A 26,018-nucleotide genomic window follows, 5' to 3' on the forward strand; every position below is an offset into this window, starting at 1 on the left:
ACTTAAGAAATGGCAAGGCGATGAGGGGTGGATTTGGATGGTGGTTGGTCTGTGTTTTGGGGATGGTGGAATGGACAGTTGAAATAAGATGTATTTCTAAGGCTGTCAATTATATTGTACTGTGATTCTACAGTACAGCTATGAATTTGTTCTGTCTTATGACCGAGTATATGCTATTTATTGTGTGTCTACTCTGCACTCTCTCTTGTGTAGAGCCTCCATCTCCCAATGTCTAATAATCCAACTCGTACCCCCCACAGTGTACAAGCTGTAGCCATTCAATCACTCTAAAGAGAGACACATGGTCGTTTAGACTGGCAAAGGGCATCTACGGTGCAAATTAATAAGGACACGCGGGGCATATGGAAGTGAGGCTTCCTTTGCCATTGTTTGGCCAAATGGTGCTCCGCTCCCCAGAGTGCTTTCTAGTTAATGTAATCTCCTCAACAGCTACTACTATACACTCACATTCACAGCCACGCTGTCTCCACCCCCAACACACACACACACACACACACACACACACACACACACACACACACACACACACACACACACACACACACACACACACACACACACACACACACACACACACACCACAGACCACAATACTCACCTCAGGAGGGTCTGTGGAACAGATGGTGGTGTGGCGGAAGCAGTGCGCCTGTCCACTATGTTTATCTTGTTCACAGCCAATTACACAGAGCTCCAGTCACCTCTACAGCCTCAGCCAGATGCCAGTCATTTAACCTAACTTTCTCACCAAATATTTGCTTGTCCTTTTGCGGTCAATATTGCAAAAGTCTCTTGCTGTGTGGGGACAGGGCCAATGTCATGTGCAATAAGACCCTTGTAGGGCAATTGCTAGTGGTCTGTATGTCTTGTGTAAACTTGCTATGGGGTCAAATTAGTTCTACTGCTATGCCACCAAAATGTAGAATGCCCTCCCAAAACCACTTACCCTCCTTCAAAACCACCATTAAAGAGCACCTGTCTGCATTTTGTGGAGAGTCCTAGAAAAGCCTTCTAAGCTTAACACCAAAAAGGCCCCCCCCCCAAAAAAAATGTGTTCACTGTACATACGTTCATTGCTACTAGTGTTGATTATGTCTTATTATTATGGTATATTATTGTACGTCTTTAAATGTCTTAATTAATTGAATACACAGGACCACAATGGAAACAAGCACCTAGGGCTTTTTGTGTTATCCTTTTAACAATCTTTGTAAACCGTACCTCTGTACAATCTGCAAACTGTTAATAAAGTATTCAATCAATCAATCAATCAAGTAGTATACCAGACCCGAGCCCCATACAGCTCAATCTCTTATAACACATATTCCTCAGTGGGTTGGCATACAGCAGAGATATGCAGAGAATTCTATTACTGTAAAGTCATAAAGATCAAGACCAACTTTAACAGCGTTTGCAAAAAAAGAAAGAACTGCTCTCTAAAACAATTAGTCACAAAATAATTATAGCAATGCTGCCAAAGCTCACATAGGCCCACAGGCAAAGCAAGCTTTAACTTTCCTAAATCTTGAAAGTTGTCTTGAAAGAGAAGTGATGCCAATGTTTGTAATATTTAATGAAGTCAGAAGACTGGACAGAATTAGTTTCCCTCTATATTGATTAAATACTTACTTTTTCCATTTTAAAATCGGTAATGTCCGGTGAGCAACACTGTGGTATGAGTGTATTACATTGTGGTACACTGTAGTTTATCTATATCTATATAGGTATGTGTAGTCTATATATAGTCTACGCACGCACGCACGCGCACATATATACACACAATACATACATACATACATATATACACACACACACTACAGTGTTGCTTGCCAAAAATTACTGATTTTCAAACAAAGGAAGTCAATAGAAAAAAAGACTATTTAACAATATAGAGGAAATCTAATTATGTCCAGTCTTCTGACTTCATTGAATATTACAACCATTGTCATCACCTCTCTTTCAACTACACTGCTATAATTGTCTTTGAGAGCAATTCTTCATTTTTATATATCTCAATCTCTCACTGGGCTTAAAATCACCCTCAACGCATGACTTACAATAGACGATATAGATTGCTATATTTTGCGCAGAAAGTTCCCATTTCACATTAATCCCCTGGAAGTGGAGAGCTTCTCTGTACTTCCTCAAAATCTGAGCTGGCTGTGTGATGTCACCAATCCTGTGAAATTGGCCACTTGCTGAAACCTTAAACTACTTTGCATTGAGCATTTTTAAAAATATTTTAAAACATGTCTGGAAGAGCACTTTTACTTTTGTACTTTAACTCAAGTCAATTTTGACTACCAGACTTTTACTTGTAATTATTATTTCTACCTTGCAGTATTGATACTTTTACTTAAGCAAAAAAGCGTAGTACTTTTTCCACCACTGTTTGTAATAATGTGCTGTATTTACTCGCTCTTCTTCCCAGGATGTCAGTGTGTTTTTGGGGTTTCCAGCAGCACTCTGACCCCCAGTACTGCAGCAGCATGACGTCTGACATCTACCACCTCCCTCTCAATGTCTACATCATTGTGTTGGGCATTGGCCTCTTCGTCTTCATGCTCAGCCTCATCTTCTGCTGCTATCTGTTCAGGTATGGGGAAGAGGTTGAGGATTGGATTTAGGAGGTGAAGGAGAAGAATGAAGTAGGAGGATGCATTGATACACTGACTACACCGGAAAATCCTCTGTGTTAATTTATCCATTTGTATCTCTTGAGTGTACAAATGTTAACCAAATGGACCCAACATTTAGGATTTTACTGTGTAGGCAAGCACAGTGCAATGCTCTCTGCAACGGAACAAAATGAACTGCATGGTCCCGTATTTTTAAGTTGTATAAATACGTTATTTATTTATATCATTTATTAAGTTTTCTAACAGGTTCCTACTATGAGATGCCTAGAAAGTTGACTTGAATTTCACCGCCATAAGAGGAATAGAAACAACACCGTGATTGCATCTAATGTTAATAATAGTTTGTTGTCTTACTGCTGTATATCACACTTATTCCAGTTGACAATTTACATTAATTGGCAATTTATAATTACTCCAATAACGTCCTCTCCCCCTATCTCCCTCTCATTCTCTGTACTGTATGCATCTTTCTGTTCATCTACCCACAAGATTGAAACAACAGGGAACAAGGGAGCAGTTCAGCTACAATGAGGTATGTTATTGCAGCAACTGTCACTATAGGAGTACATTTAACACCAGGTTCTGAGATAGGTTAAAAATACAACCACTGCCATTTCACACGGTTGTGGTCATGTGTGAAACTTAACACACTCCTTTATAGATGACCTTGACAAAACAGTAGCTGCTCCTTAATCCATACGTGTCATTGCCAAGCCCCTTAGTATTCTGTCCTTATGTTCACACACCATATGAATGAAAACGCAGTGTCAAGAGCACAGTCCAGCATTTAGGAGTAGGACGAGCACCAGGGCGTGACACTCTGAAGCATGGACAGTTGCTGATAGTTTAAATGTTTCCCCTCAGGGAAGACTGGTGTCTTGTTGCTGTCGAATGTTATCATTTGACCCTTGTATTCAAATACGGAGGGGGGGGGTTGAATATGTGTTAAAAATGTGCCCAAAACCAGATTCCAAGGTTAAATGAAAACTCCATTGACATTCATAGCACAAAACTGAAAGCTGAAGTGTACACTGCATCCCATTAGCTTTACTGCCAATGTTATAATGCTGACACTTCAATTGTCATCCGCATGTCCAAACACCTCTCCCTCTCTCCTGCTGTAGGTGGTACTGAAAGGAGCAAGCAAGAAACTGAGCCTTTTAGGAGTAAGTGTCTTTCTATACAACTCCTTGAAACTATAGGCACATTCTGTTTTGGAAGGACATTTGTGGGAAGAGTTTTACAGGTAGCCTCAGGTCAATGTAAATATTAACTTGTGGTATATAACAATCAATGAATGTTTAAACAAATATGTTTGTATATGCCAGCCCATCATGAGTCATACCATTATTAGGGTTGTTGATGCAATCATGTTTGCCTTGCAGAGCTGGTGGGGGATAATAGTGGGTTCTGATTAGTTTTCATTTTCTTGAAAAGTTTGTCTTAGCAATTATTCTATCGATTACGTTTTTGATTTATCGAATAATCAAGAAGGAATATGCTGTGTGTGTGTGTGTGCATATATATATATATATATATATATATATATATAGGAATTGGCATGATAAAATTGTTTTTTTTTAATAATTGATCAAATCAATTAGTCTGATTAACCTCTTAGGACCACCCTATGTGGACCTATTTTATACTATATTGTATAACGGTGTCATGCAAAAATATAGAAAACAGCGGATCTACACGCTCACGTGTCGCGGCAATGCCTTGTGAGCTTGTAGATCTGCTATTTTTATGCTATTTTATTTATAATCAATTAGTTCAAGTAACAGTTGCAAGTGAAACCCTAAAGTACAGTCTGTGAATACAATATTGTTTAAGTGTTGGACAGAATATTTATTTGTGTTGGGAATCTGATCCTAAATTTCTCTTGCAGTGGTGGCATACAATTGCTGAACCACATTCTTGCACAACATACTGTACAATCTAACAGACTGTTGTTTTTCTTGCAGCAAACTTGTGCAGTGTGTCTGGAAGAGTTTAGGACAAGGGATGAACTGGGAGTGTGTCCATGTTCCCATGCATTTCATAAGAAGTGAGTGTTAAATACATACAACTTACAGAATGTTTTGTTTCAAGTTTCTACCGTACCATAAACTGAACAGAACGTGAAGGCCAGATCCATTCCCATTGATGAAAACAAACCAATTCAAAATGATACGGTTTGTGTAAAAATGTAAATAAGTCATAACAATTGTCTGTGTGCCTGACATGTAAGTGCCTGTTTAACATGCAAACAAGCACCCGTCCTGTATAAATCAGCAAATGAATTTAAAATAAATGATTAAGCCTTTCTTATAGGTCCCACACTGCTATCAAGGCAGTAATTACAGTACATCAGCAGAGCCTCAAAGAAATATTAGTATTGATAGGATCTTGCAAATCAGTTGATTTTTACCTCAGGGTTAATATGAATAGACAGCTACTAACCCGGCTTAAAGAGTCAAGAATTAACAAGAGTCTAAACACAAGGAGAGGATATCTACACACCTTTGCCAAAAGCTGCGTTCCATTTTATTAGACTGAGCTTTCGGTCAAGTGACCTTCAGAGCATACAAAACAGCCAATGGCTATCTGGGACAAACATCTTTCCATGCCCTCCCCTTCAGCTGTATGCGATGGCCTCTGCACACCCTATGTGGTCCACTTCCTCCATGGAAATGTATTTTACAAAAATACAGTTGAAGAAATACAAAAAACATTTCTATTCTATAACAAAAAGATTATACGTAGTAAGAGAGATTTCAGAGTTATGGGCAATTTATACTTTATACACTGTTGCCAGAGGGTTTTCGGTTGAATATTTTCAGCAAGCTGCAAAGGTATTCTTTAAGATTTATATTGATTAAAAAACCCAACAGTAATGATCTTTACTGTGGGATTTTCAACAATATGAAAGTCCAGTATCTTAGCAGTCAAACTCTCCTACTATTTTCCAAAACAATTGATGACCTAAGATGTGTGCACTTACTGCACTAACAGCTCATGTTGTCCTGACAGTTGCTTTATGTGTATTTTCGTAGGTGCCTGTTGAAATGGCTAGAGATTCGCAGTGTGTGCCCCATGTGTAACAAGCCCATACAACGGCTGCACAATGACACTCCCCAGGGAGCTGAGGGTCTTATGGATCCTGAGGAAGTGTGAAGAGGCTGGGGGAAATCCACACATAATACACTAAGGTGATGGACCGCGATCATGTTAAGGACATCTCACAAAAAGGTTTGGAGGCCGACTTTCTGCTGATGTCCGAGCGAGGTGATGACTGGATATTGACGGTACCATGATTTAATTACATCAGTAATTAAAGAGTGGCAGTAGGATGCAGAGACCAATTTGGACTGTGGCACATTTCCACATGCATTTCCTGCATCTACAAAACCCAACCAAAACATCACAAGAAAAGGAGCTGCTTTTATAATACGGGTTTATCCCTGCCACTGGATGACTGGCACAGCATGGCCATAGACAGCCACTCGCAACTAAGATGCCAGGCATTTGGAGAAGGTCATTGGTGGGTAGCGTCTATGTGGATACCTCTATTATCTCAGGGGTGTTAACAATACAGCCAGCAGCACAAACCACATCAGCCACCTTGTAACTTTGTGCCACACATACATCGTCAATACTGCCAATGTAGGTTAGCCAGAAGCTATGGCTAAAACAGTCAGAGACCTGTGGGATCTCAACTACAGTTCTGATGATGGAAGTAGACAGTATTTCTACAGATTGTGTCCCAGGACCTTTCCTTTTAAAAGAGACCGGTAGACAGCTAGCCTTGCCTGTATGTACTATATGTAAACGTGTCCCTATCCATTGTTATTTTGTATTTGTTGCTTTTAAATAAAATGTACTGTAATGTATTGTAATGGTGGTGGATTTGTCAATAACTTAATGTTATGAAGTTATTGCTATCCTCTCTTTTTACTAAATGTTAAAACAGTGAAGTCAGGAACCAACACTGATTGACAAAACAATATTATTTTCATACATTATCCCAAAGTCTCTGTTCACTAACTTCACTTAATTCAGCCACGTCACAATCAAGGAGCTGACAGTTAATAAACAAAAAATAATAATATAATGTGTGCATATGCAAATACTGTATATACAGAGAGACACATTTCTCCAGCAAGAATCAGCTAGACCTTGTAGGCAGCGATCTAGACTTAGTAGAACGTGTGCATACACATGGCTGTATTCATGCTTGCCTCTAGCATGCAGCCTCAGTCCCTTTAGCCTCCACAAACTCCAAAGCTTTCTCTTTCACAGTCTGGATGCTCTCTGGTGTGCCATGCTTCTTCTCATATTCCAAGTAGCGCTTGAAGAAGAACTTGATCTTTTTCACACCCAGACTCAGGTGGATTACACGGTCAAAGAGTGCCCTGCGGAGAGGGGAAGTCACAAAAGGACAAAGTTATGATACATTTATGTTATTGTTAAGTGGTCCATAGTGTTGCCTCACACTTACAGTTTCACATTGTCAGACAACTGGAGATCTCCGTCTATGATATGCCTGAGGACTTCTAAATGCAAGGTATTTGCGAACTGCTAACAAACCTACACCTACTGCTTTAGAAACCAATCATGTCACCACCTCAATATGTAAGCGAAGACTTTGGCTTTGTTCTGCAATGCATCTTATTTTCTTACTCTAATTATTTCTACCCAGTTTTAACAACTAAAGCTAGGAGATTGTTTTTGGTCTCCAGTTGAGCGAACCGAAAACATTATTTACAAGGTTGTGCATTCTAGCCAATAGTATCACAAGTTGCACAAGGCTGAAAAGTAAGGGAAAGGAAAGGGAACAATTATTAAAACATATATATATATATTTTCCTATATACATGCAGCCACTTTAAAACACAGCTTTTGCCTCACCTAACTTCCTTTTGTGACCCATGTTTGACCATAAGATCAATGAAGATGGACCACAGGTCTGTACGTTTGGGATAGCTGGTCAGGGTCTTGTCAAACATGGCACGGCCTCTCTCTGGATCACCATATCGGAACTCCAGGTGGGCAAACTTGGTGATCACATCTACACCTGAAAAAGAGTGAAAAGCATGAAGGATTTAACATGGAGATTTACTGAGATGGAGGTAATATTCAGTCCTGCTAAACGGTAGGTAGGTACTACTAGGTACTTTGTTTTCCCACTGCAGAAGAGTAGCCCCTCTATGTAGCTGATTGTCAAACGCTCAGTGCTGACTTGTCTGGAAACTATCTATAGTCATACAGAAACAGTTTCTGATAACATTTTAGGAGAGAAAATGCCACGCAGTTGCTCAATATTGATACATTTCACATTTACAAGATCTCCCCCCCCCCCCCACATTTACAATGTAAGCGTTTTAACTATATTTGGGAGATTCCACGCAGTTTGGTATCGCTTCAGGTCACTTGAACCTCGACGATGGTGATGGACAACAAAAAGAGTTGGTGGAAAAAGTGCCATAACAGACTACTGAAACAGTGGAGTGGTTACACTAGGCTTTATAGAAGCGATCATTTCTTACTTTCTTTGGAGGGCAAGCTCTTGAGCGCCCTTTGCAGGAGAGCACTGGCAGCGTCACCCTGGCCCTGCTGGAGCAGGAAGGTCCCGTAACTCAGCCACACAGCCTGGTTCTGACGGAAACGCTTCACCATTGTCTTATACAGGCCCTCAGCATCCTGGTCACACATATACAGACATATACACATTTACTCAACAGAAAACACATACATAGCTACAGGACCAATGAAAACATGTTAAGCGTGTGGGCCTCGTCACCCACTGGACAGTACCTTGGGCTTGTTGGACTTGACATAGATGTCAGCCAGCTGTTGATAGACTGGCATGGGCTCACAAAACTGCACTGCCCGCTCAAACACTTTCTTTAGGCTTTCCTCTGTGCCGTACATGTTCTCCAGGTTCAACAGGGCTACCCACACATTCAGCTTCTCCTGTTCCTCTCTAGACAAACAGAGGAAACAATACAAAGGATTAAAATGAATGCTCACACACGATGGACCATGAAACCCCTAATTGATCCATCCTACCTGCTAGAAACACAAACTCCAATCACATCCCCCCACCAACTACACCCTAACTATAAAATAAAAAAAATTACATTTCTTCATTAAATGTTCTTTTTTATTTTATTTACAAAGACTACTATATGTTTCATCGATCAGAGGCAAATTCTTAAAATGGCGCTTCACAACAACGAGCTTCACACCAACAGCTGCTCGCTGCTCCTAGGATGGGTGAAATGCAGAGGACAAATTTCACGTACGTGCGAACATACAGTGACAAAAAAAAAAACAGGGATTAATTAAACATCTCATCTCACCTGAAGGAGATGGTCTTCAGCGCCCTCTCGGCCACGGCGCGGGCCTGTTCGATCTGCGTGACCTGGAGATGGTGGGCCATGTACTGGAGCCAGAGCAGTGAGCTGTCTGGTGAGGCCAGGAGCAGGCGCTCAAAGGCGGTTGTGTCCTGAGGTCTCATGGTGGGATCCATCAGCTCAGCCTCCCGCTGCACCAGAGCCTTCTCCGCCTCCTTCTTCTCCTGCGATAACTCATGGCGAGACTTCTTCTGCGGCTACGAGGGGGAAAAGGGGTGGGGTGAGGGTCAGAGTGGTGAGACACATATGAGGAGAGTTGTAAATCTATACCGATGACTCACTACCCCATTTGGGGGCAGTGGCACAATAATAATAATAATACATGCAATTTATATAACACTTAGTCGCTTTACAAAACAAAACGAGGTAGAGAGGTCGGTTGAGAATCGGAAGGTATCTGGTTCAATCCCCGGCTCCGCCTGGCTTGGTGTCTGTGTCCTTGTATTGAGCAAGACATTTAACCACTTTCAACCTGGCATCCCCTATTTTGAGTATTCCAAAAATGCAGTGGTGGAAAAAGTACTCAAATGTTTTACTTAAGTAAAAGTATCACTACTCCAATGCAGAAGTACTCTGTTACAAGTAAAAGTTTGTAATTAAAAATGTACTTGAGTAAAAGTACAAAAGTATTGGTATCAGAATGTACTTAAAGTACCAAAAGTAAAAGTACAAAAATGTTTGAAAATAGCCGATCTACAACCTCACAACGCGTCGCATCGGATCGGCTATTTTCAAATAGCCTATGTATAAAATTGGGCTAAAGTGGTTAATGTATGTTTCATAATATCATCATTTATATCTGAAAAGTAACTAGTAACTAAAGTTTTCAAATAATTGTAGTGGAGTAAAAGTACAATATTTGCCTCTGAGATGTAGTGGAGTAAAAGTAAAAGTATTGGAAATTGGAAATACTCAAGTAAAGTACAATTACCTCAAAATTTTACTTAAGTACAGTACTTAAGTAAATGTACTTAGTTACTTTACACCACTGCAAAAATGTCACGTTTTCAAGAATTGCTAGATGAGCTGATCTACAAGCTTACACCACGTCACACCATGATATGACCCTTTGTGAGCTTGCAGATCAGCCATTGTGTGAGAACTGGTGAATGTAAATCCTAATGTAAAGCGCTTTGGATAAGGATCTATATAAAATTAACCATTTATCATTATGAATGCTTCAAGTATGCAGATTAAGTAAGGGCGCATACGCTGTAAGGGGGCATATCATAATAAATATCAAAACATATATAAAACGTATTCTCGGCAAAGTGTATCACCCACCTTGCCGTTTTCTGCTTGGTCCTCCCCATCACTGGAATCTGCCTCCTGGGCTACAGAGGCTGGTTTCAGGGAGCTAAGACCCACATCCCATGAGAATCCAGCAGACACCTGAAGCCTGGCTCCACTGCCTGGGCTGGGCTTCACCTAAGTGACAAAGTGAGAAACTTGAAGGTCAGTCATACTCATAAATGACATAATTCCCAAAGTTAGAAGCATTAGGAGAGAAGGGAATGGAGTGATGAAGATGCCTCAGTAACCTTTGCTTGCTCAGGCTTTGGTTCATCTTCCTCTCTGAAGTACACCTCCACTCCACTGTCATTGTCCTCAGTCTTTACTTTCTTTGTTTTCTTCTTCTTCTTCTTGGGGACATGCTCAACCTGATCCTGGAAAGTGACAGAATAGAAATGAACAAAAGATATTTCTCTCCGATCATTTTCTAAAAGGCTTGCTGGCTAAATCACCAGGCTTTGTCTTCTTTTAAGCTCCCTGCTGTTTGTTTTTTATCTCATATGGACTTCTACAGAAATATAATGGCATCATTTCACAATCTCATAGCTAGTGGTAAGTCTGCCATCAATGGTTATCGATGGTTATAAAATAAAATCCTCTATGCAGAACATGAAAGGGATTTATCCTTCTGGAAACTCACTGTTACACTCTATGAGCAATTAATCGGTTACCGACTGCCGGACAAAATATAAGTATCGTACATCCCTACACAGAAGGGGATACTTTAACATAAGACAAGATATACATCAACAACACGTTCAAGAATCATGCTTAATTTCTAATTAACCATAATAACCCAGATATATTTTAATGACTATCTGTAATTAAGGCAAATGCATAATGCACTTTAAGTTCAATGAGAAATGCATTTATGCCTTGCCAGAAATTAAGTAAGGACAGAAGGCTCAAGAAAGAGAGAGAGAGAAAGAAAGAGAGGGACAGGGTGGCAGTAAGGAGAGCATACAGAATGGGAGGAATAGAAGAATGGAGGCAATAAATAGATAGAATGGCAGCTGTTGTATAACCTGTTGGCTCTGAGACAATGTACGTGTCCTCTTCATGTGCTGGCTATGTTTCTCTTTGTCATCTCCGACCAGACGCAGAGGCAGGCCAAGGGATGCAGGAATCACGTCAGGCTTCCCAGTGTCTTCTGGAAGCAGGGACAGATTGACCAGGTCCTCCTCTTTGTCAACACTAATAAGAAAAAGTTCGAAAGAGATGTAAAACAATTGGGATGGTTGTATTTTGTCTCCCTGTTCTTCTATTGAGACATTTAGGCCGTGTCAAAGGTCATGTCTCACCTAGACACGGGATCTGACGCACATTTTTACCTGATGGTCAAGATTCAATTTATCTATCTATATCTCACATAATGATGAGCTTACCTGAGGATCTTAGTAGTGAGCAGGGTATTGACAGGTAGATTATCTGCCATGACACTGTGTTTGGTGACAAAGTACTTGGTGGCCTTCTGGAACTGGGCTCGACCAGTGATGGACAGAGACAACCTGAAAAGAAAAAGAAAAGATGCACACACATCTCTAGGTTATGATATGTAAAGTGATAGAGAGTCTGTCTCCTACACATAATCTAGAAACAATGTACAGTACTATGATACTACTGAAATATTCATTATGTACATAACCACTTAAACCCTATATGGTCTGTTGACCGGGGTCCCCCAGTGGTCTATACTTGGTCCCCTTCTTTTTCCCTCTTCACCAAATCTCTTATGTAGTAGATCTGCAAGTTCACAACTTTTCTGCACTTTCAGCCTTGTAATATTCTGTGGTTCTCTTGAGATAGTGTGCACAAAAGGAAGTGTTCTTGTGGGTTACCTGATAAAGACACCTTGCTCTCCCACAGACTTGACATAGCCTCTGATGACTTGGCCAGGTTTCAGGTTGTCAATGGATGAAACCTCAACGTCCTTCACTGCCTTGCTCTGCTCTGGTCTCAGCCTGGAAGTGCAGTGGTTGTGTTTATCCATAGGGTGAAAACGTATAACACAATGGACTAAAAGACACAGAGATGTCATGTAATGACAGTTTATTCAGTTGTGAATTTGAGGCAAATGGCCTCGTGAATGAAGCACTACTAATACCTTGATGGACGGAGAGACAGTTGCCACTTGCCATTTTCATTCCCTAACACATAACACCTGGGGAGAAAGAAACATAATTCAAAAGTAATTCAACATTTACCACCGTATATCTAGTAGGTACTTATATTGCATCTATGCAGGTTTTTGTTCATAAACTTTATTGTCAGGGGGTTGGGTTTTTCCAGGCATTTAGTAAGCCATGCCTGTTGAGACCTAACAGCTCTAGCCACTGCTACTGACCGGACCACCTGCTCCTTGCTGTAAGCTCCCAGGGGGTTGCCGCTGTAGGAGTCAGCCAGGTCTGTAATGGACACGGTTCCCATGGCACCACAGGCAAGCTTCACCAGCAAGCCCAGGTGTGGAAGAACGTTTTTCACCATCCCCAAGGTAATGCTTTTCTCCTTCAGTGAGTGGGAACCTGGATATCATTTGGAAAAACAGACTTTCCGTTTTCATAAAAACAAAATACATTCTTAAAAGGAGAGACTGATACGGCTCATAGAGAGAGGCAAACATGGTTAATGTAAAAACATACCAAGTCACCATGGCGGGCCAATGAAGAGATACTGGCAGTAAATGCTAAATGGTCAAACTAAACTAACATCTGACTATCTTCTTACCATTGAGAGACAGGGCAAAGCGTTGAGGTTTGGGGGTCACCTCTACCACCGTAGCACTGACGGCCTGGCCCTGTTTATACAACTTCTCTGGATGGCCGGCATCCTGGAAGCAAACACAAGAACAATGGTTTACATTAACCTGTTTAATGTATTTTGACAAGTACCTAACTGAAACTCATTTCTAACTAGCTTTGCACAGATGGTAATTTCCCAAGGGCATACCAACATGAACTACACAAAGAATGGTGAAAATGGCTTGGTAAATTAAATATTATCATGCTCATTTTTGAGTGTGAAATCAACATATCAAACTTACTTTAGGATCTGTGATCAGGGCCAGTAATTCTACAGTCCCTGTAATACAAGGATCAGTGCTGACCTCCAAACATTTCTTCTCTGGATTGTACTAGGGACAGAAGCATTAACACATTGTTAGTTTGAGTAGTCCAAAATTCTCTTTGCTTTCATGCTGCTCTACATCCATCGGCTTGTACCAGTTTAATTGCGTGTCTACATTTGGCTAGTACTAGGGATGTGCAAAACTGGCCTCGCGGAATGCGTATCCCATAGCCTGGAGGGACGATTGCTCTGTAATTAATTAACAAAGACGGCAGTTGTCATTGACCAATTCGAAAAAATATTTGAGAATTTAGGTACTTGGCCTGCTGTCAGCGAGCACAAGAAATAAAATACTGATTGGCCTAGTAGTGGCGACATTAGCTGGGGCACACACGGGCAAAAGCAAGATCTCCTGTGCAGTAAAGACATAATGCAAGGCTACAATTTGAAAAACATACCTTTGATACAAAGCATGTCATTTCTTCTCCGACTTTGTAGCCGCTCAGCTTTTCTTCTGGCAGGACTGGTTTGATTTCTACACTCGGGTCAAGTTTACTATGTGGACAGAGATAGAAACTCATTAAAAAAACATACACAAATGGGCAGCAGGATATACTGGTCAGATGGGAAAATACTTACCTTGGAAGAAGCGTTAGCTCAGGAATACTGTATTTGAAGTCGGTATGGGAGAAGGGTAAGAAACTGAAACAGAAATTTGAAGTCTTTAAAAGATAACAGCTGCTTAATGAAGAATGCATTCAAGAAAACATGAGTTAATAGAAAATTGTAACGAGGAATTTTCTCTCCTGTGTCCCTAATCAAATAAGCACCGTCTAAAAGAAAATAACTAATGAAATCCAGTATGCGGTATCCACCTGTGGGTAATGCCCTCACGGCCTCCAATGACTCTGCCGGTGACCTCGTTGCCCACTTTCATCAAGGATGTGGGGAAGGTGCCAGCCAAGACTTCCTCTGCCACCTGTGACACGTGCACACTTCCCGTGTGTCCATCCTCCAGTGTCACCAACAAACATGTGGGCTTCACCGTCCGCACCGTACCCTTGACTATGTCACCATAGCAGTAACCGCTCGTTGTTGCATTAATGTCCGAAAGAGTGCGCTGGCGTTTTGGTGCAGTGTTCTCCCAGGACACCAGGGGGAGCCCTTCCAGTTCTTGACAGCTGGCTTCTATAACCTTGGTGGTCAGAGGTTTGCCCAGCTTCAGCCTCTGTGTTTCATTCAAGTGACCTGTGGTTTGGATCACCGTCAGTTGGGCTGTGTCGTCCAATGAGACAACAGCAAAGTCGTTGTCCATGTGCTGGACTGTCGCTGTGTATTTTGACCCGTCCATTAACTGTTAAAATATGTAAAATGGAAACATTAGGAAAAGGCAGGGAAGTAATTTCAAGAGTCTTTATTAAGAACAGATAATAAAGTCATGACGGTTAAGCGCCATTTTGTATCGGTTGTATCACATCCAAAAATGACAACATTATGAATCATCGTACTAAGAGTGTTCAGAAAACATCCCAAAGCTAAAACCAGGGCCATAAATTAATGCAGAGTAATACTCACAGACTTTTTCTTCTCAACTAGCTTGGAAAGGACAGACACATGAACATGACTGGAAGTGGAGTCAACATGGAGGATGGCTGCATTAACCTTCTGTCCTGGGGTCAAGTTAACACCTGAAAACACACACAGATGTGATTAGAGTCTTAAAGATCAGATAAGAAGTGATTAGAGTCTTAAAGATCACAAAACCAGGGCCGGTGTTTATTGCTTGCAGTACAAGAAGATCAAATGGAATGACTAAATTTACATGAGAGGCTAACATGCATTAGTGGCAGAGCGCAAGATCACTGTATTTCCTACATTTTTGTCTGTAGGAATACATTTTTGTCTATTATTGAGACTATTGTGATAATCATCTTTTCAGTCAACAGGATGAGTGCTAAAATTCAATGTAAAAACAAGTTGAAAGCCAATTCTTTGTTATGAAAGCGAATTAAGGACATAGGATCTGAAGACAGTGACATTAATTAACTACATTATATATTGCAGCAACTGACTGACTTCCCCCAACAATAGTTGAGTGAATACATACCCATGACATGCTGTTTGACAGCAGATATGGTGGCACTGGATAAGGAGTCTGATTTAAAGATCACACCGCCATCCTCTTTCAACTTATCCACAGTCAGCTTTAGCTTCTGACCCACAGAAAGCTCAGACAGCTGCTGGTGAATATCAGAGTCATCTGAGAAAGGAAAACATGGAAGATAATTAAGTCACTTTCAACCTGACACCCCCATAATTGTAGAAGCACATTTCTAATACACACACATACACACACAACAAAAATAGCACGCTCATGACATGTAGAGATCTACATGTAGAGCTTGTAGATCTAGTCTTAGTAAAACGAACCCGAGTTGCAACTGTACTTGGACCACTTTTTTCCGTGCACACCAAATCTCTTATCTCCTAGCCAAAAATAGCCGATTTGGCGAACGTTGGCATGTTGGGGTTCAGCTGGCTAAAGAAACAGCATAACAATGTAAAAATCCCCAAGGGTAAATATACAGTAGTTGTTCAAATGATCATACCTCTACAGGTCATCATTTCTGCCACAGCCCTTCTTTCCTGCAGACCTGTGATCAGCCTGGCCTGGGGATCCCCCTCCGGAGTTATCAGTTCAGACACCTTCAGGGTGACCAGGAAACGCCCCTTCTCTTCATCCAGGTTGGTCACCTTAGCAAACACTGTCTGGCCCATCTGGAAGGGAGTTGTTGTATCGCTGACAAACCTGTCACTCATGGCCTGTGAGGGAGAATGGAAACAGAATTTTACATGGGGGGGCGAGAAATCTTATTGCACTGGATATGATCACTTAGTCTTGATTTATACTCGGTTGAGGGCTGGTGTTATGCGCTGAAAAGAGCAGATCTACAAGCTCACAATGCAACGCGCTGTGATAGTTTGTGAGTTTGTATATCTATTGTCAGTGTACAAACAACTATAAATCAGGCGTTCTCCTCGACTTTCGAAGGCAGACAGCCTTCTGGACTCACCGACTTGGGAGCGAGACCCACCAGTCCATATGGGAACTCTACGAAGACACCGTAGGGCATGATTCTTTTGATCCAGCCCATCATCTGCATGCCAGCTCTGAGACCAGAGAAATCCTTAGCAACCATTCCATCCTCCAAAGATGATTTCACAGAGGGCTTCTTGGTCAGGGTCTTTAAAACAGGTGCAGTTAAGGACAAAATACAAGGGAATAATTTTCTACATTTGCATTAGTCAAGTCACAATATAATCGGAATTTGATGAAGATATGAAAAAAGTTACCCCTCATTCATTCATATTGAGCTGATCTCTTCTAAAATATATAACTAATCTAGTTATCGTATGCTTTGATGATGTTCAGAAAGAAAGGATACAATGCTGTGTTTGGTCTTGCTAAGGCAGACCAGGTTGGAGATGGTGTCTCCTTCTTGCAAAGCATCCCGCAATAGGAGACAGTTGGACATGTGGTCAGAGAGATGGATGGTGGGTAGCATGGCGTGGGTCTCTTCAGGTAGAATGGCCACGTCTAGTCCATTGTCCGACTTTTTCAGCAACTTGGCATCCACTTTCTAAATGATAGTGAACCATTAAGCAGATATTAGATTCAGTTATTAATAGCTAACTAGTGACAAAACCCGCTTCACGCATTAATCACTTAAGCCCTATTTTATACTTTGTCACGCGACTGTCCCACGAGAGGAAAATGTTTTAGCCTATAATTATATGCCCACAATAGGGATACCAGGTTGAAAGTGGTTACAGACATTTGTGAGAACAAATAACAAAGTCATATGGAATCATGTGAAAGACAAAAAGGTCCATCTTTGCCTTACCTTCCCAATCTCAAAGTCAAACTGTGGCTTGGGACATTCCTCTGTGTCTCCTTCTACCACAGCCTTAAAGGACAACAGCAACTTCTCCTTCTCTGGGTCACATTGAAGGACCTTCGTCTTCACCACCTGGACAATAAACATCATCAATACACGTTATCAGCTTGAAAGGGTCGTCGTACTAAGTGTACATTTATTTCAAAGTGTAAAATGTATGAAGCCATTCAGGGAAAAGTTTATTAAAATGTTTTATTTGTATGTACAAAGGTACGGCTGAACATCAATATACCTCACCTGTCCAACATAGAACAGTTCCTCTGGGCTTTTCACCCACTCAGAGCTGAGCTCTTTCACAGGTACCAGGCCCTTGACGTCATTGTAAAAACGCACAATGCAGCCAAACTTGTCGACACAGACGATGTAGCCGTGGGAGATACGGCCATGGCGGGCATCCAAGTAGCTCAGGAACAAAGGCAGCGTGGACTCCACCAGGGCCTTCTTCCTGGTCAGGGTCAGTTTTTTCTTCTCTGCATCTACCGACAGCACCTGAGGAAACAAACACATTCACAAAACTTAGCATCAAGAAAGAGGTCTTTAGCCACGTTCACACAAACTTCAGTATAGTAGTACGCCTACTACACATAGCAGACGCCTGCATGGCAGTGGTCGCCCAGTGGCGCTAATGTCAATAGAATGACTGCAAGATGATCAGCGTACTGACCCGACATTTGATCTTCATGCCCTCTGAGTATTTCTTCTCTGGGTTCTTGAGGACAATGTCAGACAGGTGGGTCCTGGGCACCAGGCCCTTGATGTGGTCAGACAGTTTCACCATCATCCCATGGTTCAGCAGGTCGGACACAGTCCCCTTGAAAGAGGAGAGGAAACTGTAGCATTAATGCGGGCCAAGAGGTCGCTCTGATATGAAAAGAACAGTTAATAACAGACAAAATTAAAAGGACAATATCATTATTCACAACAGAAAGGTGAAATCTGTACAGATGAGGAAAAAAGCTCAACCTCTCTTTCACAGAGACACACCGTCACCACTCACATTTATTTGTTGCCAACTTGCCATGTAATTATATTGTGCAGCATTACAAAATGGCAGCATGTAAGCAGGGTTTTTAACATTGTGAGGCGATCTCTGCTCTTACCTCTACCATCTGGCCAGCATGAAGGTCATGGTATCTGAAGAAAGGCCTGCCAATGATGCTCCTGGAAGCAGACCAAAATGTTACTAACACATGAAATGGACAAAAGACAGTACAGGTGTTAACCAGAGCTCACCATGCTGCAGACTATGATGTGACCCTACTGACCAACTCTACTGACATTAACACATAGGTTAACTCTAACAAAAGGTGAGCAACAATTGGGGACAACAATTGGGTTTCAAAACAATATGGATAGTTTCTAATCTGATGTTTTAGGTCATATGTATTCATTCAGAAATATAAAAAGATATTAAAAGGAGTAGTTCACCCAAAAAATGACTTATTTTCTATCAATTACATGCCCCACGAAGCATTGAATTCATGGATTTTTTTTTGTTTTTTGTCGCATTCCTAAGCCAATTTTTTACTGACCGTGTGCATCTCTGGTAGTAGACACAAAGAGTCTACTTTGTGTCTCCTACCGGATACATTAGCATCTTTCCGCCGGTAATAAGGTATAAGGTAATAAGCGCGGCTTAGGAATGCGACAAATACAAAAAATAATCTGTGATTTCAAGGCTTCATGGGGTGTGCTATTGATAGAAAATAAGTCATTTTTTGGGTGAACTACTCCTTTAAGGGGTTCACAAACGTTCAAACACCACTCTATGTTTCTGAAAAACCACACAAATGCCACATTGGCTTACTTTCTTATGCTAGCTAAATGGATCTGATCCATGCGACTGAAGTCCAGGATCCTGCAGCTGAGCTCAGACATGGCTAGCAGTTGGTCGTCTTTGGTTTCCATGTAAGTTTCCTTGAGGTGGTTTTTCTGTGGGAGACAGGGGTCAGTGGAACAAAATGGTGATGGCATCCCAGCCTATTTGCGTCACCCCAATCTATCAAAAAAAGCAAAGCAATCACACTTAACAAATTATTCTTATCACTGTGCTAAGTGGAGAGAACGTGAACCCTCCATGATGACTATGCAGAACGCATGAAGATGCCAAAACGTGGGTGTAATAGAGGAAGCTATTCAAATGACTGCATGGGTGCAACTAACATGTATGAAGACTACAGTCTTGTCTGGCAGCTCCAGCATGGCTCCAGAAAAGTGGTGCATGGAGGTTATTTTGCAGCCTTCAATGATATCACCGATCCGTTCCCCACCAGCTGGAGTAGTGTCTAGACTGTTCCCCGGCTGAAGCAGGTAGCTACGCAGGGAGAGGCCAATCAGGCGGCTGGATGGCTCCATGTACAGCACAATAGCTCGCACCTGGAGAGATACGTGTACAGAATTCAAATTGAATACACATTTCATTTCACTACAAAGATATAAAGCATTGCAAAATAAATGAAACATAGCTATTAGGCAACTAAAGAAACGTTTTTAATAGCTGACTTCATTAATGTCCATACTGTAACAGTATGTACGTATCTAAATTCAGGAACCATATAGGGATGCCAACAAATTGGCAATGCTGTTACAGTACAGCACAATGGTTGCCAAAATAAGTAACCCATTTAATGTAGGTTTATGAAAATTTGAATTCATCCATCCTTAGGAATCTATTCCTATATAAAAGAGACAATTGTAAACAACATACAGTACTATAATTACTGATACAGATCATTTATTGCCTTTGTAAAATGTTATTAATCTTTAAAAATGCAACATATGAGTATTGCATTTCTGAAATCAGGTACTGGGATGGGCCATTGGAGGAGCTAGTCCTGTGCTATACAGCATTAAAATGATGCTGAGTGTAGGAGACTAAAATAGATACATCGCCAAAACACATTTAAAATACATCCACAAGTGTGTAGCTTGTATAATTGCTTGTTATATTGTTATTGTTGTAGGGGGTTTTGACATGGGTAGCAAAGAAAATAGAAGAGGAGGTTTTATGATTATTATTATTATTATTAGAATACTTCACAACCAAATCTTTCACATTTTTCATAGCCACCATCCAGTTTAAGTCAGAATAGGCATTGCCAATAGGATCTACAGTATGTAACCAGTGATGTACCTCTGCTCCCTCAGAGTAGCTGGAAATCTGCTCTGGCTCCATGTGGAGAACATCCACCTGGCCGCGGAAGGAGGACAGGAAGTCCAGGACCAGGCCATGTTTCGTTACCTGTAACATAGATGTTGGATTGACACTAAGAAAATAGACTTAAAATGTACGCTGTGCCACATATTATGGACAAAAGTCGAATTTCAGTGTTTGAAGAGCACACATTTTATTGAAGCAGAAAGAATCTTCCAACTAAAAAGATGCCACCATAATTTTGGATCTCACCATATGCTTAGAAAATAGATATATTGGTGGTATTACTGTCATTAACAAAGTAATACTTATCGCTACCTTTTTGATCTTAGCTTTGACCAAGAGCCCGGGGAGAAGGTTAGTGAGGGTCCAGTCATGCTTTAACTCAGCATAGGCCCGGCCAAGGTGGCTAAAAGATAGCCGAACCAAGCATCCATCATTCTTAACCTCCTCCAGCTTAGGAGTCACATATTCACCAACCCTCAGCTCTGGACAAAAGAGAACAAACAAAATAATTCAAATATCAAACATTTGTTTACAGTCTGGATTCAAGTAAAAAGTGATGTGAACGGTACTGTGATACCTTCAGGGTTGTTCTGTTTTCCTGTTACTGCCTGCTTTGGTAGGAAAGCTTTTGTTCCACTGACTCCAATGTCAACTATGTAGCCATAGTCTTCAACACTCTGGACACAGCCACTCAGGGTCTACGTCATCAAACACACAGAGCACAACATGTAAATCTTTGACAAATAATTCAAACGTATACAATGTTTTAGGTGAATAAGCATATTAACTGTTGACTCACCATGCCAGCCTTCAGAGAGCCTGAGGTTAATGCCTTGTTGACCAGCTTGGGATTGATTGACAGCTTGATGCTGAAAAAGCCTCCTTTGGTCAAACCCAATGAAGCAACCACGCATCTCAGCAACATGCCAGGGCAGAACAGGTGTGGCAGAGAACAGATCTCCTACAGAAAAAAATAGTACAAGGCCCATCAATTAAATATGTTCAATATTCCAGATTAGACTTTGGCATTTAGGTATATTTTTTAGAACCAATGCCTCAGTTCTCTCACTTCAAATCTTTTGCCTCTGCAAGAAAACCATCATGGCTATAAAAGAATCCTCACAGCCTCCCATAGAAACACCATTTGTTATATATTAAAATGGATTGTCAAAATGGAATTCAGTCGCTACCTCCATGTTGTCATCATCCAGCTGCTCGCTGAGTAGCTTGGTGTAGGTGTCGGAGATGTTGTTGATGCTGAGGTAGCCTTGCAGGCCACAAGGAAGACTGACTATAACCTCAAAGTCTGTCACCTCCTTCACACAGCCCAGAAACAATGTGCCCTCCTTCACATTCTGAGAAAAAAACAAATAAAACAAACATACATCATTAAATCATTACAAACCTTGCAGCTCTGAAAAATGTCTTGGTTCCTTATTTTTTGTTTTCATGTTTGAGATACATATAAGTTTGTGTTGCTCTAATCATATAGGGGTTACTTGATAACATTTGTGAATATTTCTTTACCAAATAAAATAACATACAGTTAACTTAAAAGTTTCAAGTGGTGATTCCCCCCAAATCCCTTTACCTTGATATGAAGAATTTCAACATGTTTGACTGTAGCATTGAGTGTCAGCAGGTCTTCTTCATCATCCGTCTTTGGCTTCTTTATTTGTGTGCCGTCACTTTTTTTTACTTTTCTTTTCTTGGTTTCTGTTGGTTTCTGTGACTAAATAAGACAAGGCATCACATGTACAACTACAGAATAATGATAATTCATACAATTATAAGTAATAAGCCTAATGGAAAAACAATCTAAAACCATACGACTAGACTGTACATTATATGAAAGGAAATTGATATTTAAAGAGAACAGCAGAGCATTAAAAGAGCAGAGAGAACTTTCACAAAGATGTATTGCAGTGCCACTGACTGAAAACAAATGTCATATTAGAAAATGTATTCCTGGCTGCACACATTGATCACCTCTGCATTGATCCATTAAAACATTGCTGTCTCGGTCGCAAGAACCTTTCTACCTTGGGAAAGGTCTATACGACAAAGGCATTAATCTGTTTTAATGGATCAATGTATTGTAGGTGCTCAGTAGTGTGTACGGGAATTCACTTTCTTTATTTGAAATGTGTATTTTGGGGGGTTTGATTGCCTGCACCATAGAAGAGAAAAAGCAAGTGGAGAGTGTGTTGCCTTAAACTTATCGAGGGTTTACAATAAACCAAGACAAATTGTCACAACATATGCTATTCAGATTCATACAAACATTACTTGGTGTGATGGCTGACTCAGCAGCGACACATAGAGACTATAATGTATGGTAATCTTCCTTTTGCTTTATATATTTAGTGTGCTTATTTTCAGTTGTTCATTATTAACCAGTTGAAATTACATAATTTATTGTTTAGTTTTCTATGAGTTCATTTATGATTTTTCTTTGAGTTACCAGTTCTGTGGGAGGTTGCTGACTGACATACATGGACATGATGGGCTGGCCAAAGCAATGGCGATCAGCTGCTCCAGATCTACAGCTAATCTGGAGAAATTGGACTGCACCACAGTCCCTCTGTACCATGGGGTGGGGCAGGGGTTTTGAGTGTGTGTTTCAATGGTAGTCTTTGTCTTTTCCCCCTTTTGTGTTAACAGTGGTCTGACCCGTCCCTATATATGTGTTAATCTGGTTGGTTCCGTTTTCAGTTCAGTTGTGTTGTTTAGTCCAGTTTCTGTTTAGCTATTTAGTTTAATTTCCTTTGTGTTGAGCACATTTGTTTTGTTATCAAACCATTGATTTGCAACAACGGGAAAAGAAATAAAAAAGAGAACAATATTTTAGAACCAACAAAGTTTTCCCTGTGTCTCTCCTTCCGACCAACTCGGTCCCTGACACTTGGTGATTATTAAGTTCATGGTGCATGTCCTGTGCTTTTTCAAGACCGATGTGAAAACCTCTGACATTTTCTGGCTAGGTGGTAATCTTCTTCTTCAACCACTGGTCTCTGGACATGCAAAGAGGAAAAGTGTGTTCATCTCTACCTGGAACAGGTTGTCCACCTCTGTCCTCTGGACCTCTGCTTGACTCTCAGTAGTCTTCTTAGCGGTCCCTCCTCGAGGGAAATCCTCCTCCATTGATGCCATGATTGCTGATTTATCCTTATGTTTGAAACGACTGGAAAGGGAAATTACTTTAGGGAGTTTCTCACTTAATTTCGGGTCGACCGCAAACAGTTACAAACAAACAAACTGGGTGGTCGTTCAGTACTGCGACTAATGTGATCCAAAATAGACTGCTTCTTATCTAGCCATGGATCAAGACTGTCATAGATGTATTTGATTGAGTCGGAGATTATGCCTCAATAAATGCATCTATAATCCCATTGTCAGGTATTAATAAGCAAGAAAGAAGTGAAGTAACCTGCATGGTACCTCTAGGTCTCTCAAGTCAAAACATAAACATGTGTAGGGGATATCTAACGACATATTAGCATTGATGCTACGAAGCCAGCACGTTTAGAAAACACATATAAAACTGAGACAGTACTTGCCTTTGCATAATGTATGCTAACAATTAAAGCGATTGTATAGAAAATATTCTTACAGTAAATGTTGAGGTATCCAAAACTCACGTGTTGACCACTAGCACGCCATGATGGTTCAATACCGGAAGAGCAGTGTTGCCAGGTCTTGTGAGAGAACCAAGCAACCAGGTCTAGGAAAACAAGCCCAAAAGAACATTATACACTCTAATGCATGAGCGATTTGAAAATACCCAATCTACAAGCTCACAACGCGTTGCGATGCGACACGGTGTGAGCTTGTAGACCTGCAATTTTCAAAAACTCTTGCAAATATTTTTCGAAACGTTCTAACAACACAATGCTCCCTGGCACAACACATTTTCGTGAAAATATTTGAGAACCACTGGTTTAAATAATAATTTAAAACATTAGAAGCAAGCCTAAATAAGTAACTACACTTTAGAAACCTAGCCTAGCCTTAGATCAAAACTAGCGTAGATGTATTTTATCAAATTGGAGATGTTTATGTCAATGTCAAAATCGATTAAATACATCTACGATAGTCTTGATAAAAAAAAACGCAACTACCAATTTAGACAAGCAACTTTACAGACAAAGAAGCCCAAAGTCGCTTATTATAAGCGGACATGGCAACCCTGCCGGAAAAGTATTGTCCTGTGGGCGTTTCATAGATCAGCCACTCAGGGTATACTTTGATTGACTGACGTTGCCAGTCACCAATCACCAATCGTATTTCATGCAAAGGGGCGGCATTCACATTGATTCACGTGTGTTTTGTCCACTCATATTCATCTTCCCACAATAATTCTATGATAGGTGTAAACGTCACTTCCTGTTTGGACTGAAGGGCACTTACTTGACGTTCTGTTCACATTCTCAAGGGTCGTCTGTTTGAAGGTAAGAACGAGCACGTTCAGGACAAAACTACATGTTTATTTCCATGTGCATTTTAAAAGTTAAGCATGTTACCCTAGCATTGGTTGTAAAACAGCATTGTCTAAAACTTCAAGTTAACCGAAACAGGTGTTAGCTAGCTGGTTGTAAGCTAGCAAGCTAATGTTAACTGTTGGGTTAGCATTCGACCTGCAAGCTGAATGAATCCAAGAAGTGTTAGCTTTACTAGCTAAACATTGACAGGCCAGGCATGCTCCTCCTGCATTTTGTTTTTACATTTTTGCGTTTTTATTTTTTAATAAGAACAAACGCTGCTTGTGACAGCTCTAGCTTGACCTCTTAGAATTGTGTAGAGTGAATGACCTGTCTATCGGATATTAAACGTACAAGTTGCAATGTTAATTATGTAACATTACAATGAATTTACAAATGAGAAACTATTTAATTACATTGCCTTTTAGCATGCCGTTCTGTATTCAGTTTTTTATTTATTTAAATTGCTAATATATTTTCATGGTCATCTTCTCAGGACTACTAAGCGTTCATAATGGGAGGACACGACGCCGGACAGCACCAGTTTACTGGGATTGCCAAGCACTTCAATGCATGGACAATCGTAGGGAGGAGGAATGTGAGTTTACAGTATAATGTAGTTGTGTGGCAAGGACTGTTTGATCTTGGTTTCATGACTATTTGGAATGCATGGGGCCTAAGACTAACATTATGACATGCTTATGTCACTTGTCTCTGCAGTGTGTATTGGCCACATATGCCGGTCTTCTAGCCATTGGTCTCTTCTTTAAATTGAAACCTTCAAAGAAACCAGCCGCTATCACAGAAAAATAATGTAAGTATTGTAGAGATTTCCTGGCATTTCATTATTTCCTTGGCAAGTTCTTCAAATACTCATGTTTTGTTTTCCATTCCAACAGGTGTCCATTCAGACTTTCATTTATTGTAGCTTGGATTGGAGGCCGCTGGATGTGCTTATTTGTTGATTTCCCCATGTGAATAAAAATAAAGATCTCTCTCAAACA

General features: G+C 40.7%; 3 protein-coding genes across 3 annotated transcripts in view; 2 read left to right on the forward strand and 1 right to left on the reverse strand.

The window, feature by feature from the left end:
* The window catches only part of LOC311036953 (RING finger protein 122-like), a 7,230-nt gene extending 1,394 nt beyond the window's left edge, over positions 1 to 5,836 (forward strand). Inside the window, exons 3-7 of the mRNA XM_084045962.1 lie at positions 2,450 to 2,614; positions 3,147 to 3,189; positions 3,782 to 3,823; positions 4,625 to 4,707; positions 5,696 to 5,836. Coding sequence (XP_083902088.1) covers positions 2,451 to 2,614; positions 3,147 to 3,189; positions 3,782 to 3,823; positions 4,625 to 4,707; positions 5,696 to 5,816 — 453 coding nt within the window. The 5' untranslated portion in view covers position 2,450 and the 3' untranslated portion in view covers positions 5,817 to 5,836. The remainder of the gene's footprint in view (positions 1 to 2,449; positions 2,615 to 3,146; positions 3,190 to 3,781; positions 3,824 to 4,624; positions 4,708 to 5,695) is intronic.
* pdcd11 (programmed cell death 11) lies at positions 5,139 to 24,204 on the reverse strand. Its single transcript, XM_084045661.1, has 36 exons — positions 24,147 to 24,204; positions 23,585 to 23,717; positions 22,125 to 22,265; positions 21,724 to 21,888; positions 21,333 to 21,494; positions 21,111 to 21,231; positions 20,846 to 21,015; positions 20,507 to 20,614; positions 19,537 to 19,749; positions 19,181 to 19,305; positions 18,474 to 18,534; positions 18,038 to 18,184; positions 17,611 to 17,862; positions 17,320 to 17,445; positions 16,861 to 17,055; positions 16,489 to 16,659; positions 16,024 to 16,237; positions 15,522 to 15,674; positions 14,990 to 15,102; positions 14,290 to 14,768; positions 14,054 to 14,116; positions 13,873 to 13,969; positions 13,392 to 13,481; positions 13,076 to 13,178; positions 12,696 to 12,873; positions 12,456 to 12,512; positions 12,190 to 12,312; positions 11,737 to 11,859; positions 11,377 to 11,545; positions 10,600 to 10,725; positions 10,343 to 10,486; positions 9,005 to 9,255; positions 8,457 to 8,625; positions 8,189 to 8,342; positions 7,551 to 7,716; positions 5,139 to 7,054 (listed from the first exon to the last, which is right to left on the reverse strand). The coding sequence occupies exons 2-36, from the start codon at positions 23,684 to 23,686 to the stop codon at positions 6,883 to 6,885; spliced, it is 5,403 nt and encodes a 1,800-aa protein (XP_083901787.1). The 5' UTR covers positions 23,687 to 23,717; positions 24,147 to 24,204; the 3' UTR covers positions 5,139 to 6,882.
* A 701-nt stretch (positions 24,205 to 24,905) lies between these two features.
* Positions 24,906 to 26,016, forward strand: LOC311036974 (ATP synthase membrane subunit K, mitochondrial-like). The gene is made up of 4 exons (XM_084045983.1): positions 24,906 to 24,984; positions 25,511 to 25,612; positions 25,735 to 25,828; positions 25,914 to 26,016. Exons 2-3 carry the CDS (start codon positions 25,529 to 25,531, stop codon positions 25,825 to 25,827), a joined length of 177 nt encoding a protein of 58 aa, XP_083902109.1. The 5' UTR covers positions 24,906 to 24,984; positions 25,511 to 25,528; the 3' UTR covers position 25,828; positions 25,914 to 26,016.
* Positions 26,017 to 26,018: the final 2 nt, after the last annotated feature.

This window comes from Gymnoscopelus microlampas (assembly GCF_963454915.1).
Source record: "Gymnoscopelus microlampas genome assembly, chromosome: 2".
In the NCBI taxonomy this organism is placed as follows: Eukaryota; Metazoa; Chordata; class Actinopteri; order Myctophiformes; family Myctophidae; genus Gymnoscopelus; species Gymnoscopelus microlampas.